General features: G+C 36.1%; 1 protein-coding gene across 3 annotated transcripts in view; it reads left to right on the plus strand.

Annotated features, from left to right (window-relative positions):
- Nucleotides 1–16,145, plus strand: part of LOC145673130 (RNA-binding protein 5-like) — a 101,255-nt gene that overhangs the window by 69,675 nt on the left and 15,435 nt on the right. For 2 of the 3 annotated variants that reach the window (XM_081742531.1, XM_081742530.1), the window contains one exon: nt 3,511–3,679. In XM_081742531.1, the coding sequence (XP_081598657.1) occupies nt 3,511–3,679 (169 nt within the window). The remainder of the gene's footprint in view (nt 1–3,510; nt 3,680–16,145) is intronic. The other variant, XR_014128725.1, reaches the window with a different exon arrangement.

Raw genomic sequence — 16,145 nt, forward strand, 5'->3', positions numbered from 1 at the left:
TGTCGCCATGTGAAAGAGCACATCATGCGCCATTTATAATTGTAAAAAACTCAATTTCGGAAAAAAATGGACTTAGAACCTTTGCGCTCTAAAGACGCGATATATATAATATAATTGATCGAAAATGGCTGATATCAGAGCGCACTTCAGGAATAGTAAAAAGTGACTGGCTAACGGAACATATTACTAATTTTTCTTATTTTAACCCAGCGAAGTGGGTAATTGACGCTAGTTTCGGAAATTTTAATCGACACGAATAATAATTTGATATGACTACACTGATCCTACATTGATTTAAATATGTGTGTATTGCTAGGATGTGGACCTGATTATAGGTATACACACACACAGAAGAGGCCAATGGTTGAAATATGTGTAATATAAGAATAATGGTATTTGTTAGTAGTTTACTGCACCAAACCTCTGTGTGTATAGGATTTTTAATTTTGGATGTTTCAATTAAAAGGATGATGCATGCAGTAACTGGGAATTTGTTATTACTTCGTATTGATTCAATTCGTTATGTAATTTCCACTGTGATGTTGTAATTAAGCATATGAAGATGAGATACTTCATTAAAATATCCGAGATATCGATGTTGAAATTAACAAGAATACTAAGAAGATCAGTAATTTCTTTATATATAGGAGGTATATAGGAGGAAATAGTTCTGAATTCAATATCAGGATATAATAATAATAATAAGAAGAAGAATTTTGCCTTCAGATATGCATTGCTTAGTACTCTGGCCATGTCTACCTTGGAACTTCGCCGTATTGAAGCAATGTTATTCATGTGCTGTTACATTTACCTTTGTATGTTTTCACCTGAACATTTGAAGTATACGATCCTTGCCTCCTCCTTATTCGTTACAAACCATCGTAAACATCTTTTACAATTACTCCTTTCCACGTGGCATCAGAGCTGTTATAGAGGCGAAAGGTGGTCCAGCGCCTATTAATCTGGACAAATTATCTCTTACAAAAACCAACAAATCCCAGTGCAGATTTTCACAGTGTAAAAATTTTAAGACATTCTGGTTTTTGCTGTGTATGGAGTGTTGCATGTGGTGAAAATTGCTCAAGTTTTTGTACTTTAAACTTTTCCTAATGATGGAGTCGGATTGTTGAATTTCAGAACCTGTAATATGCCATTTTCGCTGTTCTGTGTAATAAGAATTCGAAAGCTCTTTCTGATCCATTATTTTAGATATGCTCATAACAAAATGCAACTGCTTTCTCTGATATGATAATAACAAATTCGGTACAGAGTTGATCAGATCAGGCAGTGCTATCTGATAGTAACTACCTTCAAGTTTGTCAATATTGCCAATACATTCTTGTATCAATTTTCGGAATTTCTAGCGTTTAATTCTTAGTGTAAAATCTATTATTAGAAAGATCTGTATTATTGTCAGAAAAAAAAACACATATCAGTGGAGCAGTTTGCTCTAGCTTATCCAATAGTTACAGGAAAATGTGTTCTTAGATATCATGATTAGTTGTCAAAAGGGATCATACTATTCAAAAAGGGAAAACGTATATTGTGGAAGAGACATTGTTTCTTCACAATATACTTCACAAGAACTTCGGTTAAAGGTCAGTTTTATGAAGTTGAAAATCATACGGGAGAAAGAACATGATTAGTGTAATTAACAGTTACAAGACAAAGTCACAACTGTCAAGCAGAGAAATGGGACATTCCATGTAAAATCAACAAGTCATCAGACTTGATCATCTCAGATTTTTGTAAAAATTGGTGCACTGCTTTATTACAGTGGGAGATGAAAAAATCCCAAATATTACCTCTCTCCTGAAAGTGTCTCCATACAGGGTGTTCAAAAATTGCGAAAAGGCATTTTTTCAGTTACAATGATTATTAAAAATTGTCATAAAATGATTAATATGTGCACTAGAGACATGAAACAAACATCATTGGAAAGCTTAAATATTGCTCTACAAGTTGTACTATATTGAAAAAATTATTGAGCTGTACAATAAAAACTAACTTCAAAAATTAAAATTAAAATTTAAATATTGAATTTCGCACAAAGATGTCCCTGTGAATTTGTTCAAAATTGTCCAGATTGTAGTCTCATATGTGTACTAAAACATCACACAGTTGCATTTTGGGCACACAATGGGATCCGATTCAAAATTCAACATAAATCAAACATTGCAAGATATTGACCATGTGAATATCTGTGTTCAGATCGATAACCATTTGTCTGTAGCTATTTACCTGCAGCATCAAAGGAATTTATATTCAATTTCATTTGTTTCTTGAAGTATTCATTTGAATTTACACAATTATCCAGCCTTCAAGTTATTTAGAGAGATATTACGTTTCCGAACAATACTCAATACAGGTCATTATTCTTGTTAGTCAGTACGGGGGTTTCTTAATTTTGTATTGGCTACATTGATACAAGTTATTTTCATTCCTTTGTTTCAGGATTGCTGTTACAAACATGTGGAAGTGCGTAATTGAAATAGGAAAAGGAATTTATTGACTAATTGTTTGTGCTGAAAGTGTATGATGTGATTGTGAACAGTGTCACTGTGTTTCACAACGTATTTGATATAAATATTGTGAAAGGGAGGGAAATGCATTCCTCCCTTTCATAATAAGTTCTGTAACAGCAATCCTGAAACAAAGGAATGAAAATAACATATATCAATGTAGCCAATATAAATTTAAAAACATCCATACTGACTAACAAGAATAATGACCTGTATTGAGTATTGTTCGGAAACGTAATATCTCTCTAAATAACTCGAAAGCTGGATAATTGTGTAAATTCAAATGAATACATCAAACAAATGAAGTTGAATATAAATTCCTTCGATGCTGCAGGTAAATAGCTACAGACAAATGGTTATCGATCTGAACACAGATATTCACATGGTCAATATCTTGCAATGTTTGATTTATGTTGAATTTTGAATCGGATCCCATTGTGTGCCCAAAATGCAACTGTGTGATGTTTTAGTACACATATGAGACTACAATCTGGACAATTTTGAACAAATTCACAGGGACATCTTTGTGCGAAATTCAATATTTAAATTTTAATTTTAATTTTTGAAGTTAGTTTTTATTGTACAGCTCAATAATTTTTTCAATATAGTACAACTTGTAGAGCAATATTTAAGCTTTCCAATGATGTTTGTTTCATGTCTCTAGTGCACATATTAATCATTTTATGACAATTTTTAATAATCATTGTAACTGAAAAAATGCCTTTTCGCAATTTTTGAACACCCTGTATGGAGACACTTTCAGGAGAGAGGTAATATTTGGGATTTTTTTCATGTCCCGCTGTAATAAAGCTGTGCACCAATTTTTACAAGATCGTAAGGTGAGATTTTGTCATTTCATTGGTTGATTTAATATGGAATGCCTTAAATTCATGAGTAAATGAGAACAATTTGGTCGCATTTGGCATTCAAGTATTAATACTTATTATAAATATATACTTTTAATGGAATAATGGTGTTTTCTTTTCAGGCATCAACAGCTGTCCGATTTACATAAGCAAAATTTAGACGCTTGGTGGAAAGCCAGAGGAGTTGGTCCTGATGATCCCGAGCGACGAGACGGTAAATATCGTGATAGAGCGAAAGAGCGTAGGTTAAAGTTTGGGGAACCGGAACCTCCTCAGCCAAATAAACTCAAAGTGAGTGTTGCTTAATTTTAGTGTTCCCAAAACTTGCGTAAACTATCGTAGAAATGCATGAATGTTAAAAATAAAAAATAAAAAAAAAAGAAAGAAAAAACTAGTGCGTAAATGTACACTTGTAGTGTCCTAAGAAAAATTATGATTGAGTCCTTAACCTTTTTAAAAATATTTTTTTTTTTAATTTTTTTAATGGATTCTTCATAAGTTCGCATTTCTTTCATTACGGTGTTCTGTGGTTGTACCGTTTTCAGTAAAAATGCACACATTCCTTCCTTTTTTTCTCTCGTCATAACTTCAGAATGAATGAACAAATTTGCTTGGCGTGGAGTGTATTTAATTTCCGTGGCTTACTGAAAATTAACTAAAGATTCGTTCAGTCCTTCCGAAGTTATTAACAAGAGAGTCACGTTATAGAGGGAGTTACGCACGTTTGCTGCTTACTGTACATACGATACCACTAGTAATCATATTCAGTATTTATTTCTCCCATATTTGGCTACAGGAGGACCAGAAAGGTTTAGATTTTACATTCCTGTTAAATTAAGTAGCTAGAAGTAAATACTCGTTTTTTTATTTATTTTTTACTTACTTCAATACTAAAATGTATCCTCAAACCTATTTCATTTTAATTAGTTTATATTTGTAGTGCAAAAATCAGTATGTTCATAGAAGTATTTACTTGTGTTTGGAATTTCAATTAATAGTTTGGTTTCTCGAGTGTAAAATGACAGTAAATGGAAATTATATACAGGGTTTCTCGAAAGTTCCCTGACATAGGGTGACTTTGTTATTATCAGTTACAACAAAATGTAAGAAAATATTTTGAATCAGAAGTGAAGGAATTTTTTAAATCGAACGAGCCGTTTGGGCTGGACACTGTTTATACGCCCAATGTTAAAGATGCAACGTTTTCATTTACGTGGACCCACAACATAAGTGAATGAAGTGACTGTCATTTACACTAATGTGTCGATGTCCAACCCCCATTTCAAACATGCCCCCATTTACTTTATGTTGTGCTGCAGGTAAATGACAACGTTGCATTTTCATTTAAGATTGGACGCATAAAGAGTGTATAGCCCAGATGGCTCGTCTGATGAAAAAAAAAAAAAAAAAATTTAAAAAAAGAAATCCTTCACTTTAGATTGAAAGCATCGTATGTGAAGACGGTTTTCCCTCTTACATTTTGTTATAACTGATAATAACAGTTACCCTATGTCAGGGGACTTTTAAGACACCCTCTGTATAAAGCTTACGAAGTAAGCCCACTTAAAAATAAATAAATAAATAAATCAGGTATTGAAATTGTATTACTTGAAACACGGTGCTGCGTGGTGTTCCTGGATCCCAGCTCTCACAAGTGAGTTTTGTCATGGATAAACACCGTATACATGGGATTTCCCAAGGTTTCCCCGTTTCTCTCGTGTTCTTCATTCCACCGTTATCATGTGTCTTACCATCACCGTCTCCTTTATACACGGTGCATAATCGTGGGACAGCAGACTTTTTTTATGGCATTTTGAAATTATTTTATTAAAATTTCCTTTCCAATTTTCTTAAAATAAAGTAGAACCTTTAGATTTAAGAGCTTGCAGAGAACAAACTGTTACAAAAATTCCAAACAACAAGTACTTCAATAATTTGTAATGTTTCCTGAGTGTGCTTGCCTATGATAAATGAACCAGATAGGTTAGTAATAATTTTATTAAGTATTATGAAATCACTATCATTAATATCTGAATATATTTATGTTGTATTAATTTTAATACTAAACGTGATATTTCCCATAAATAGATGCTTTGCTTTGTTATAATCAAATATAAACTAATTATTTGCTGAGCAAAACTATATATTTTTCATTAAAATTCAACACGTGTTACAGTTTCGCTAACTAACTCGTTGGCTTCATCAGACACTATGTGGTACAGGATAACTCTACAACCGTATATCTTTACAGTTATACGATTGTACAGTTATCCTGTACCACATAGTGTCTGATGAAGCCAAAGAGTTAGTTGGCGAAACTGTAACACGTGTTGAATTTTAATGAAAAAATATATAGTTTTGCTCAGCAAATAATTAGTTTATATTTAATACTAAACGGTATCAAATGAGCCGAACGTGTTAAGTTCATTTCATGACAGTAATTAGAAAAATGGGAATGTTGTCTTCTGCCGAATTGTGAACTTTCTGAGCTTGAGAACTGGTGTACTGACCCAACACTTAAAACAGATTTCTTGAAGAGGTCTCAGTAGATTGTTTATTTATTTATTTATTTATTTTTTTCTGTAATATCGAAATATAACACAAAATCAAATTGAAACAGTGAGTGAAGTTGAAACTTAAGATTATTGTAAATACCGAGTGCTGTCTTTGTTTTTACCCTGTTGATTTAGATTTTTTTTAATACTTAAATTTTAATGGTTTGATTTTACAAGTTTCCTCTTGAATTTTAGTTAAATGGCCTTTGCTTTGTCGTAATGAATTTGTATTATATGTATGAATTCATTATTACTGTTAAATTTGATTATTAAGTATTAACATTATATACAGGGTAACGCTGAGCTGACTGACACATTTCAAACTTGAATATTGCGTAGGCGTAATAACTTACATTGGTTGGCAAGATGGAAATCGAAAGAGGAAAGAAAGCTACCTTATATGGTCAGTCCAGTCGAACATTGGATCACAGAACATTATGTTACCTCAGTTCGTAGTTATTACGAAACTAAATGTGTGCCAGAAGTGTTCTTCACATCCAACACAACCACTAATAAGTAAACATTTTCCCTCCGCAATTGAGGATCTGGGTACTACGCGTGTATTTAGATAGAGGGTGTCAGGAAGCTTCTAAACCTGTGGAAGGAAGAAAGGTCAGAGAAGTATCGAAGAAAAGTGGACAGATCCAGTATGATCAGGGCAGGAATGGAGAGGATATTTGCGATGTATACATTTGTGTCGGTGCATCTTCACATCCGCTCCTCTCCTTCGTGGCTAAGTGGTTAGCGTACGCGCCTATGGCGTGAGAGACCCGGTTCGATTCACGGCGGGAGCTCATGTGGTTCGGATTCCACGTTAATCACACATCTCATATAGCCTCGCTACTGAAGGGGACGTTAAACTCAAAATCAACTCAACTCTCGTCTGAGTCTTCTCTTTGCTGACCTGTCTTATGCTCTCCGCCGGATCACTTCGCTTCATTCTCTTCACTCTCTCACCTTACCTGAAAAGTTCTCTTTATTAATTCGTGGTCAGCAAATACGGATGACAGCCTTACCCGTAAGACTGTTCCAGAATCAATTAGGCTGATGAATCATTCCTAGTGGCTGTTCTGATTTAATTCAATCTCTGGATGTCCATTTCTTTCGACTGTACATATCATTCGATCCCAGCTCACGTCAAGTGAACTTTGTGGGGACAAACACCGTGTGTGGGGGTTTCCTCGGGGTTCCCCCTTTTCCTTCCACTTTCTTCACTCCACCATTTCACTCATTTCTCATCATCACTGTCTCCTTTAGCCTAACCGGCATAACCGTGGGACGTAAAACTCAAAGATTTCATTTTCATGTTGTACATATCATTCATCAAATACATCACTGGTACAGTAATTTCAGAGCCGGAGAAACTGGCAGCACGACAATTTTTACGGCTTCAGTCTTTCACTTTGTACCAATTTTGTGCACCACGTTTTAGGAACATAATTCTTTTCTCTTTTTACAAGGCTGGCTACTTGGACGAGGCTAAGGATAAATGCCGCAATTGCATTTGTAAAGTGTGCTTACTGCGAGTAATGTGTTTGCATAACTCTTGAGTTCTTATCAGATGTTCATATTGACTGCCAATAACACTGAGCTGCAAATTTTCAACTTTTTCTGTTGTTTTCAAATAAAATGGTGTATCGGAATCGATTTTTCTGCAGATTACGAAAATGACCTTCAAAATTGTGTATCACGTCAGGTTTTTTCACAAATCACGAAACTGTCAGAATTTAAAAAAAAAAAAAGTATTTTTTAACCAGTAGACGCCTGCCAGGGAATTCATATCTTGACGTTGTCATCCCTGGCGCCTCTTCTAATCGTTGCAGAGACATGAACGACCCCTTGTTGGCAAGCTAATAGAACAAGTAATGCAACGAGCTATGTTTGGTGCATCTGAGCTCCCATTCGTAGAAGAAGAAGAAGAAAATTCGACATATTTGTAAAAAATGTTATTTTTTGAATTTCCGGCCACGCTGGAAACACTGTTAGTTATTCTACGTTGGTAAAAAGATTAATACGAGTTCCTTACATAGTCATACCTACCATAGAGAAAAATGAAAGCCGTAGCTACAATAGGAAGCGAGGAAAAAAATCAAAGTGTAACCACCGTTTATAAAATTTTGTGGTTCGTAAACATCCACGTTGTTACCCTTGGCGCCTCCTAATTGTCACAGACATGATCGACACTTTGTTGGAAAGGTAATAGAACAGGGAATCCAACGAGATATGTTTGGTAACCCTGTCTCCCGTTCGTAGAAGAAAAGGAAGAAGAAAGTCGAAAAAGTTGTAAGTTATGTTAATTTTTTTGAATTTCCGGCCACGCTGGCAACACTGTTAGTAATCCTACGCTGGTAAAAAAAAATCACATGAGTGCCTCACATTGTCATACCAACCATGTAAAAAATGATGTGATCGACTTGTTGGAAAGTTCAAATGGAATTAATGTGTAAAGAGGAACAGAGTGCCTTTGCCCCTTACCCAGCATGAACTTAATGATTTGGTTCGTGACCTTAATTTACCTAAAGACGCAGCAGATTTGTTAGGATCACGACTTCATGAAAACAATTTATTGGGTCCGAATACGAGAGTCTCCTTGTACAGACACCGAGAGGCAGAATTAGTTTCGCTTTTTGCAGAGGAAAATGGTTTGGTATATTGTCGAGACATTTCGGCAGTCATGAAATTGTACATCATCAATTACAATTCAGAAGAATGGGGGCTGTTCAGAGATTCCAGCAAATCCAGCGTAAAAAATGTTTTATTACACAACACTAACGTTCATCCTTCCATTCCAATAGCACATTCAGTGACTATGAAAGGGACATACGAAAGCCTTCAATTTCTGCTGGAAAAGATGCAGTACAAGCGTTATGAGTGGTGTGTATGTGGTGATTTCAAAGTCATTGGCGTATTGCTAGGCCAACAAGCAGGCTACATAAAATACCCTTGGTTTTTGTGTGAGTGGAACTCCAGAGCAAGAACTGAACATTGGTTTCGAAAGCAATGTCCATTCAGAAGTACTTTTATACCTGGCAAAAAGAACATTGCTTCACTTCCATTGGTTGATCCCTCTAAAATAGTTGTCATCGTTACATATAAAACTAGGTTTAATGAAACAATTGGTTACAGCTTTAAGCAGAGATAGTAAATGCTTTCAGTAAATTTCCATCTATCACGTTAAAAAAAACCGCTGGAATTTTCACAGGCCCACAAATCCGAAAATTGATGGACAAAATATTTGAGGAAAGTATGAGTGAGATAGAATTACAAGCATAGGCTGCTTTCAGAAATGTGGTACAAAACTTTTTGGAGAACAAGCAGCCTGCAAATTACAGCGTTTTAATCGACGAGATGTTGGAATCTTTTAAACTGCTTGGCTGGAACATGAGCGTCAAAATTCACTTTCTTCATGCTCATCTCAATTACTTTCCTGACAATCTTTGTGATTTTATGGAAGAATATGGCGAGCGTTTCCATCAGGACATTAAAGTGATGGAAAAGAGATACCAAGGAAGGTGGACTGTCCATATAATGGCCGACTATTGCTGGATGTTAAAAAGAGACTGTACGGAAGAACATCAACGAAAATCCAAAAAGAGGAAGTTTCAAGGGAAGCCCGGTAACGAATGTTAGGTATATATGTTTATCTTCTTTTTTTTTCTCTTTCTTCTTACCGTTCTTCTATGACAATTAGACTATGGGTGCAAAGCATACCTCGTTGCATTCCCTGTTTCATGAGCTTTCCAACCAAGATGTCATGCATATCTCTGTGACAATTAGAAGTGGGGGAGACGCCAGGGTTGCCAATGTGAATGCATACAAACCAAATTATAAATTTTATACAGGTGATTGCACTTCGTTTTGTTTCTCCCTTCCTATTGTAGCTACGGCTTTCATTTTTTTATGTGGTTGGTATTACTATGTAAGGCACTTGTATTAGTTTTTTGATCAGCGTGGGATTACTAACAGTGTTGTCAGCGGACCGGAAATTCATTTTTTTTTTCAAATATTTCGAATTTTTTTCTTCTACAAATGGGAGCTCAGGGGTATCAAACATACCTCGTTGGTACCCATTTTCTGCTCTACTACCTTTCCAACAAGGTGTCGATCATGTCTCTGTGACAATTAGGAGGCGCCAGGAGTAACAACGTGAATGTTTACGAACCAAAAATTTTTATAAACGGTGGTTGCACTTTGATTTTTTTTTACCAACGTTGAATAACTAACAGTGTTGCCAGCGTGGCCGTAAATTCAAAAAATGACTTTTTTTTTTTTTTTTTACAAATATGTCGTATTTTCTTCTTCTTCTTCTACGAATGGGAGCTCAGATGCACGAAACATAGCTCGTTGCATTACTTGTTCTATTAGCTTTCCAACAAGGGGTCGTTCATGGCTCTGCAACGATTAGGAGAGGCACCAGGGATGACAACGTCAAGATATGAATTCCATGGCAGGCATCTATAGATTAAAAAAATTTTTTTTTTTTTTTAATTTTGACATTTTCGTGATTTGTGAAAAACGTGACGTAATACACAATTTTGAAGGTCATTTTCGTAATTGCAGAAAAAATCGATTCCGATACACCTCTTCACTTGAAAACAACAAAACCTTGCATATCAGTATAATCATTACTTGTCATTGATTCTCATCTGAATTGTTTCAGATAACAATTTCCCATTGTAATCGCACTCTTAACTGTGCAATTCTTGTCTTTTGGGCTTTTGTCACTGCATATAAACATAGTAGAATTTTGAGATTGACAAGCAGATACAATTCTTCGTAGATCACAATATTAGCCATAGCCTCTTTGATGTCTGCCGTTCTGATTTTGTATTTTTACTAATCTCGGTTGGTACAGATTAATATATACACACCATGTTCAGTTTCGCGATAGAAACGTTTTCTTGTGAGCATATCAAAGGTGTTCAAGTGTTACACACCAGTCGTCACTTACAGAAAAAATTGCATAATAATATTTTTGCATTAGAACAAAAGAATCTCACATCAAATGTAGAACATATTTCGCAGGTTTTAATACGAGCAACATGTAGATTTGTGAATACGTATAATAAAAGAATATAATTAATTCATTCGTGTTTCTGTATAACACATTTCTAGCTGTAACGATTTTTGAGTTTTTAATGGTTTTTCCGTTATTTTTCGTTGAAGGTTCACTAATTGAAAGAGTTCTGGTAAGCTAAAGTCGGGTGGATGAAGTGAGAGTCATCACAGATATTTTCAATAATTGCCATCCTGAAAGGAATCCTATTTTACCTAAAACAGTTGCTGCCTTCCTAATTAGCAGTGTTGGCGTCCGTTGAAAAAACCCTTCAGAGGACCACACGTCATGTGTCCATGAAAAGTGGTGTGAATTGTACCTTCATAAGGAGAATCTCACAAGCTTGACACCCGTACAAGTTGCATTTATTGCAGGATCTGACTGAAGACGACCTTTTGTGAACGGACGCCGACACTGCTATTATTATTGCTTTGTGTGTTGGCATTTTAGGTTTACCTGTCCAGGCCCTGTCTTCAACAGCTCATTTATACCTGAATTTGGATAAGAGGGTAACAATTGCGTTGAGTGAGATAGGACTCCTTTCAGGGGTGGCGATGATTGAAATTATCTGCGATGACTTCCACACTTCGTTCATCCGACATCAGGACAATCTATTCGTTCAGTTTTCGTGAGAACCATGTTCAATTAGTGAACTTCAAATTTAAAATAACGGAAATACCATTAAAAATCTCAAAAACGGTTAGAGCTAGACAAAAATCATAATATAAATTTCTACGCAAATTTTAGTACTATAAATATACCACATTAACTTGATCCCTAGTCTTCCCTTGCAAGCGCTGCTATCGGCTGAAGGAATTCCACTCGCTTTCTCTCGCTTAGCAACAGCTGAACCCTTATTGGCTCAACGCGTGGGTGTGTGAGGGTGAGAGCTTTAGTTCGCATTTTTGCCACGGCTCAAGACATTTTGGCAGCACAATAGATAATGTGTCACACACACACACTTCCCATTTTAAATCTTGAATTTGAATTCAAGATGGCCGCCGGAAACACAGTATGATCTGTAACATTTCCCTCCTCAGCTAAACGTGTGTGGAAATACTTCATTCCTGTCTGTCGTTTTTTGTTTATTCGACTACTCTACGACTTTTGGCCCGAAAATGAAAAGATAAAAACTAATTCAAACATACAGAATTTGATTGTGATGTCATTGTTTCTGGATTATACGAATTAAAGGAAATCTTTCAAAAGTGCAATATTAAATCGAGCTTTAACCTCTGAGTAATATGGAAGACATTCTTAACTACGTACAATATTATTTCGTAAATCAAGTCACGCATTCAGGAACCTATGAAGCCATATGTAAGTGTGATAGCTACAAACCGAATGTTTAGGCACTAAAAGCATGTAAAATAGCTAGACAAATAGGCACTAAAATCTAGGACGAAATAATGAAATAATAAACACTTCTGACCAGAGTATATACACTTGTTTATTAAAAACTAAATTCCAGTGTAACAGTTTCAACAACGTAACGTTGTCTTCATCAGACACTAACTGAAAGAGATATCTTAGAGCGCAGTTATATATACTAAAAGTCCCTTGCAGGATCTGACTGAAGACGACCTTTTGTGAACGGACGCCGACACTGCTATTATTATTGCTTTGTGTGTTGGCATTTTAGGTTTACCTGTCCAGGCCCTGTCTTCAACAGCTCATTTATACCTGAATTTGGATAAGAGGGTAACAATTGCGTTGAGTGAGATAGGACTCCTTTCAGGGGTGGCGATGATTGAAATTATCTGCGATGACTTCCACACTTCGTTCATCCGACATCAGGACAATCTATTCGTTCAGTTTTCGTGAGAACCATGTTCAATTAGTGAACTTCAAATTTAAAGTGGCCGCAATTGACTTTTAGTATATATAACTGCGCTCTAAGATATCTCTTTCAGTTAGTGTCTGATGAAGACAACGTTACGTTGTTGAAACTGTTACACTGGAATTTAGTTTTTAATAAACAAGTGTATATACTCTGGTCAGAAGTGTTTATTATTTCTTTAGTGAGTTCCAGAGTCGTGATGGATAGAGTTGCAGACGAAATAATGATGATCGATATTCAATGACATACAAAAACTGAAACTAACTCAAAAGTAGTAATCTAGGAACATGCCTACTAATGGTATGCAAAGACATATATTATTTTAAAGAAAGAAACATTAAATTCCTTACATATATAGGGGCGCGGTGGCTCAGTGATAGAGCGTTCACCTCCGGTGCTTGGGGTCCTTGGTTTGATCCCAGCCCGCTCCGTGTGGACTTTGTGGTGGACAAACACTGTGCTCGTGGGTTTTCTTGGGGGTTCTCCCGTTTCCTCCTACTTTCTTCATTCCATCATTTCATTCATTTCTCATCATCACCGTCTCCTTTAGCCTAACCGGCATAGCCATGGGACGTAAAACAAAGATTTCATTTTTATTTTCCTTTAGATATACAGGGTGTTTCAGATAAAACGTCCAGTGCTTATAAATCCGAAACGGCTGAGAATAAAAAGATGAAACAAAAACTGAGATATCAAAATGTCGTAGGGCACATCACATGGTGTTGTTGTGGCGACCCTCAGGGCCCTCCTTCAAGGGGGCCAAGGGGCCAACTTCAAATTTTCAAATGGGAACATGTATTGAATCATACCTCATTCAATAGTCCTTCAAAAATGAAACAACTTTTGTAGGAAATAATTTTCAATTTGGGCAACCGTTTTCAAAATGGCCGCAATAAGTGGGTCCTGAATCAGATAAAACGTCCAGTGCTTATAGGCCTGAATCAGAAACGGCTGAGAATAGAGAGATTAAACAAAAACTTAAGATAGGGAACGATGATAAAGCATATCAAGTGGTGTTGTTGTGGTGACCCTCAGGGAACTCTGTGAAGGGGGCCCAGGTGCCAACCTCAAACTGATACTGGACTTTTTGCGGCCATCTTGAAAACGGTGGCCCAAATCGAAAATTGCTTCCTACAAAAGTTGTTTCGTTTTTCAAGGACTATTGAATAAGGTATGATTCAATACATGTTCCCATTTGAAAATTTGAAGTTGGCCCCTGGGCCCCCTTGAAGGAGGGCCCTGAGGGTCACCACAACAACACCACGTGATGTGCCCTATGACATTTTTACATCTCAACTTTTGTTTCATCTTCTTATTCTCAGCCGTTTCGGATTTATAAGCATTGGACTTTTTATCTGGTACAGGACCCACTTTTTGCGGCCATTTTGAAAACGGTGGCCCAAATCGAAAATTGTTTCCTACAAAAGTTGTTTCGTTTTTCATGGACTATTGAATGAGGTACGATTCAATATATGTTCCCATTTGAAAATTTGAAGTTGGCCCCTGGGCCCCCTTGAAGGAGGGCCCTGAGGGTCACCACAACAACACCATATGATGTGCCCTATGACATTTCCCTATCTCAGTTTTTGTTTCATCTTTTTATTCTCAGCCGTTTCGGATTTATAAGCACTGGACGTTTTATCTGAAACACCCTGTAAAAGTAATAAATTATTCACAGCAGTACAAAGCTTTTCAACACTTTACATACAACTGTCTCCAAAGAAAGAAATTATTGTTCACTTTCAAATGAATAGATATTTTATTAAATATATTTAATTCAGTACGTTTTGGCAGTCCACGAGGAATCATTAGATGCAACTGTATACAATAACAAGGTGTTTCCAAGTTGTCAATTCATAAATTATATCTTTGATCTTAAGATACATATTTCTTAAAACTAAACAACTAAACTAAACGATCTTTCTGCTTCCATGCATGTGATCGGAACATAAGTAAAGCAAGTAAAAACACGATAATAAAATTCAATTAGTACATTTTCACTTCTCGAAATTAGTCCAGTCGTCTTTAATTTGTTTAAGTTTCTATTCGATAAACATCACCTTTACGTGTACACTTATTTGTCGGGTGAGGAAGGTTGCGTGCTACAGTGAAATTTAGAACTACGTCGGCGGTAGTTCACTATCAGAGGAGCCACCCGTACAGAATTGGTCTAAATACAGACGAGTGTTCAGGGAGAAGGCAGCAGTTCTCAAATAGTCAAGTGGCGAAAATCATAGTGATTGGTACGGCGACTTGGACATTAGTCTCAGGCGTGGTCAGAATTACTTTAACGGCTGGGATAATGCGGGTTGGAAGGTAACGGGAAACCACCACTCTATTTTCTCCAAGTTTATTGACAGCAGAAAGAGAACTATGTACAATTGTCTTTCGCAGATCAAAATTTAGTTCCGAAGGTAAAGTATTCTCCTCATTCAGATCTCGAGGAGGAGGATGTCTTAGGAAGGTCTATTGGACAAGCGAGTGACAATTTGGGAAAGATGGCTAGAGAAAGGAAGACAGTCAAGAGTAAAAGGTTTAGGGTAGGGACATGGAACGTACGTACCAAATGTTACAGGCTGCGAAATTAAAGAATCTTAAAGAAGAAATGAAACAAAACAATCTAAACTTGCTAGAAGTTTGTGAAGTTGGGTAGGTAGGTAATGGGGAGTTGAAATGCGAAGGATATAAAATGTTTTACTCAGGTAATGAAAAAGGCGGTCATAATGGTATGAGAATAATTCTTTGTAAACACTTAAAAGAGAAGGTAGTGAAAGTACAATTTGTTGATGATAGAGTTATGATAATGAAGGAAAAAAAGAAAGATCTAGTGATGATACAGATATACACATCGACCACTTCGCACACGGCAGAGGATATAGAGGAAAATGATGAGAAAATAGAAGAAATAGACAGGAAGAAGAGAGGTGGATGCGTAATTATAATGGAGATTTCAAAGAAGTTGTGGGAGAAGGACAGGAAGGTAGTGTCGTAGAAAAAAAATGTTTAGGCGAAAGAAATTAAAGAGAAGAGAGACTAGTCAATTTCTGTCGACAGAATTCACTAGTAATTGGAACACTTGGTTCAATTAGCACAAGAAAAAATATACAATGAAATCCTCAATAGACGGCCGAAGATATCAAATAGACTATGTTATGATTCAGGACAGGTATCGGAATAGATGTTCTCTGATCACAACTTGTCGTGCTGATCGAAGTGGATGTTCACCTGAAAATTGCAGGCAGAGTAAAAGTAGGCAAGAAGGTGTTGAATAGTGAAAAGTTGAAAAACAAGGAAGTAAGATCTTTT

Source organism: Thermobia domestica, chromosome 16 (assembly GCF_964235325.1).
Source record: "Thermobia domestica chromosome 16, izTheDome1.hap1.1, whole genome shotgun sequence".
NCBI lineage: Eukaryota > Metazoa > Arthropoda > Insecta > Zygentoma > Lepismatidae > Thermobia > Thermobia domestica.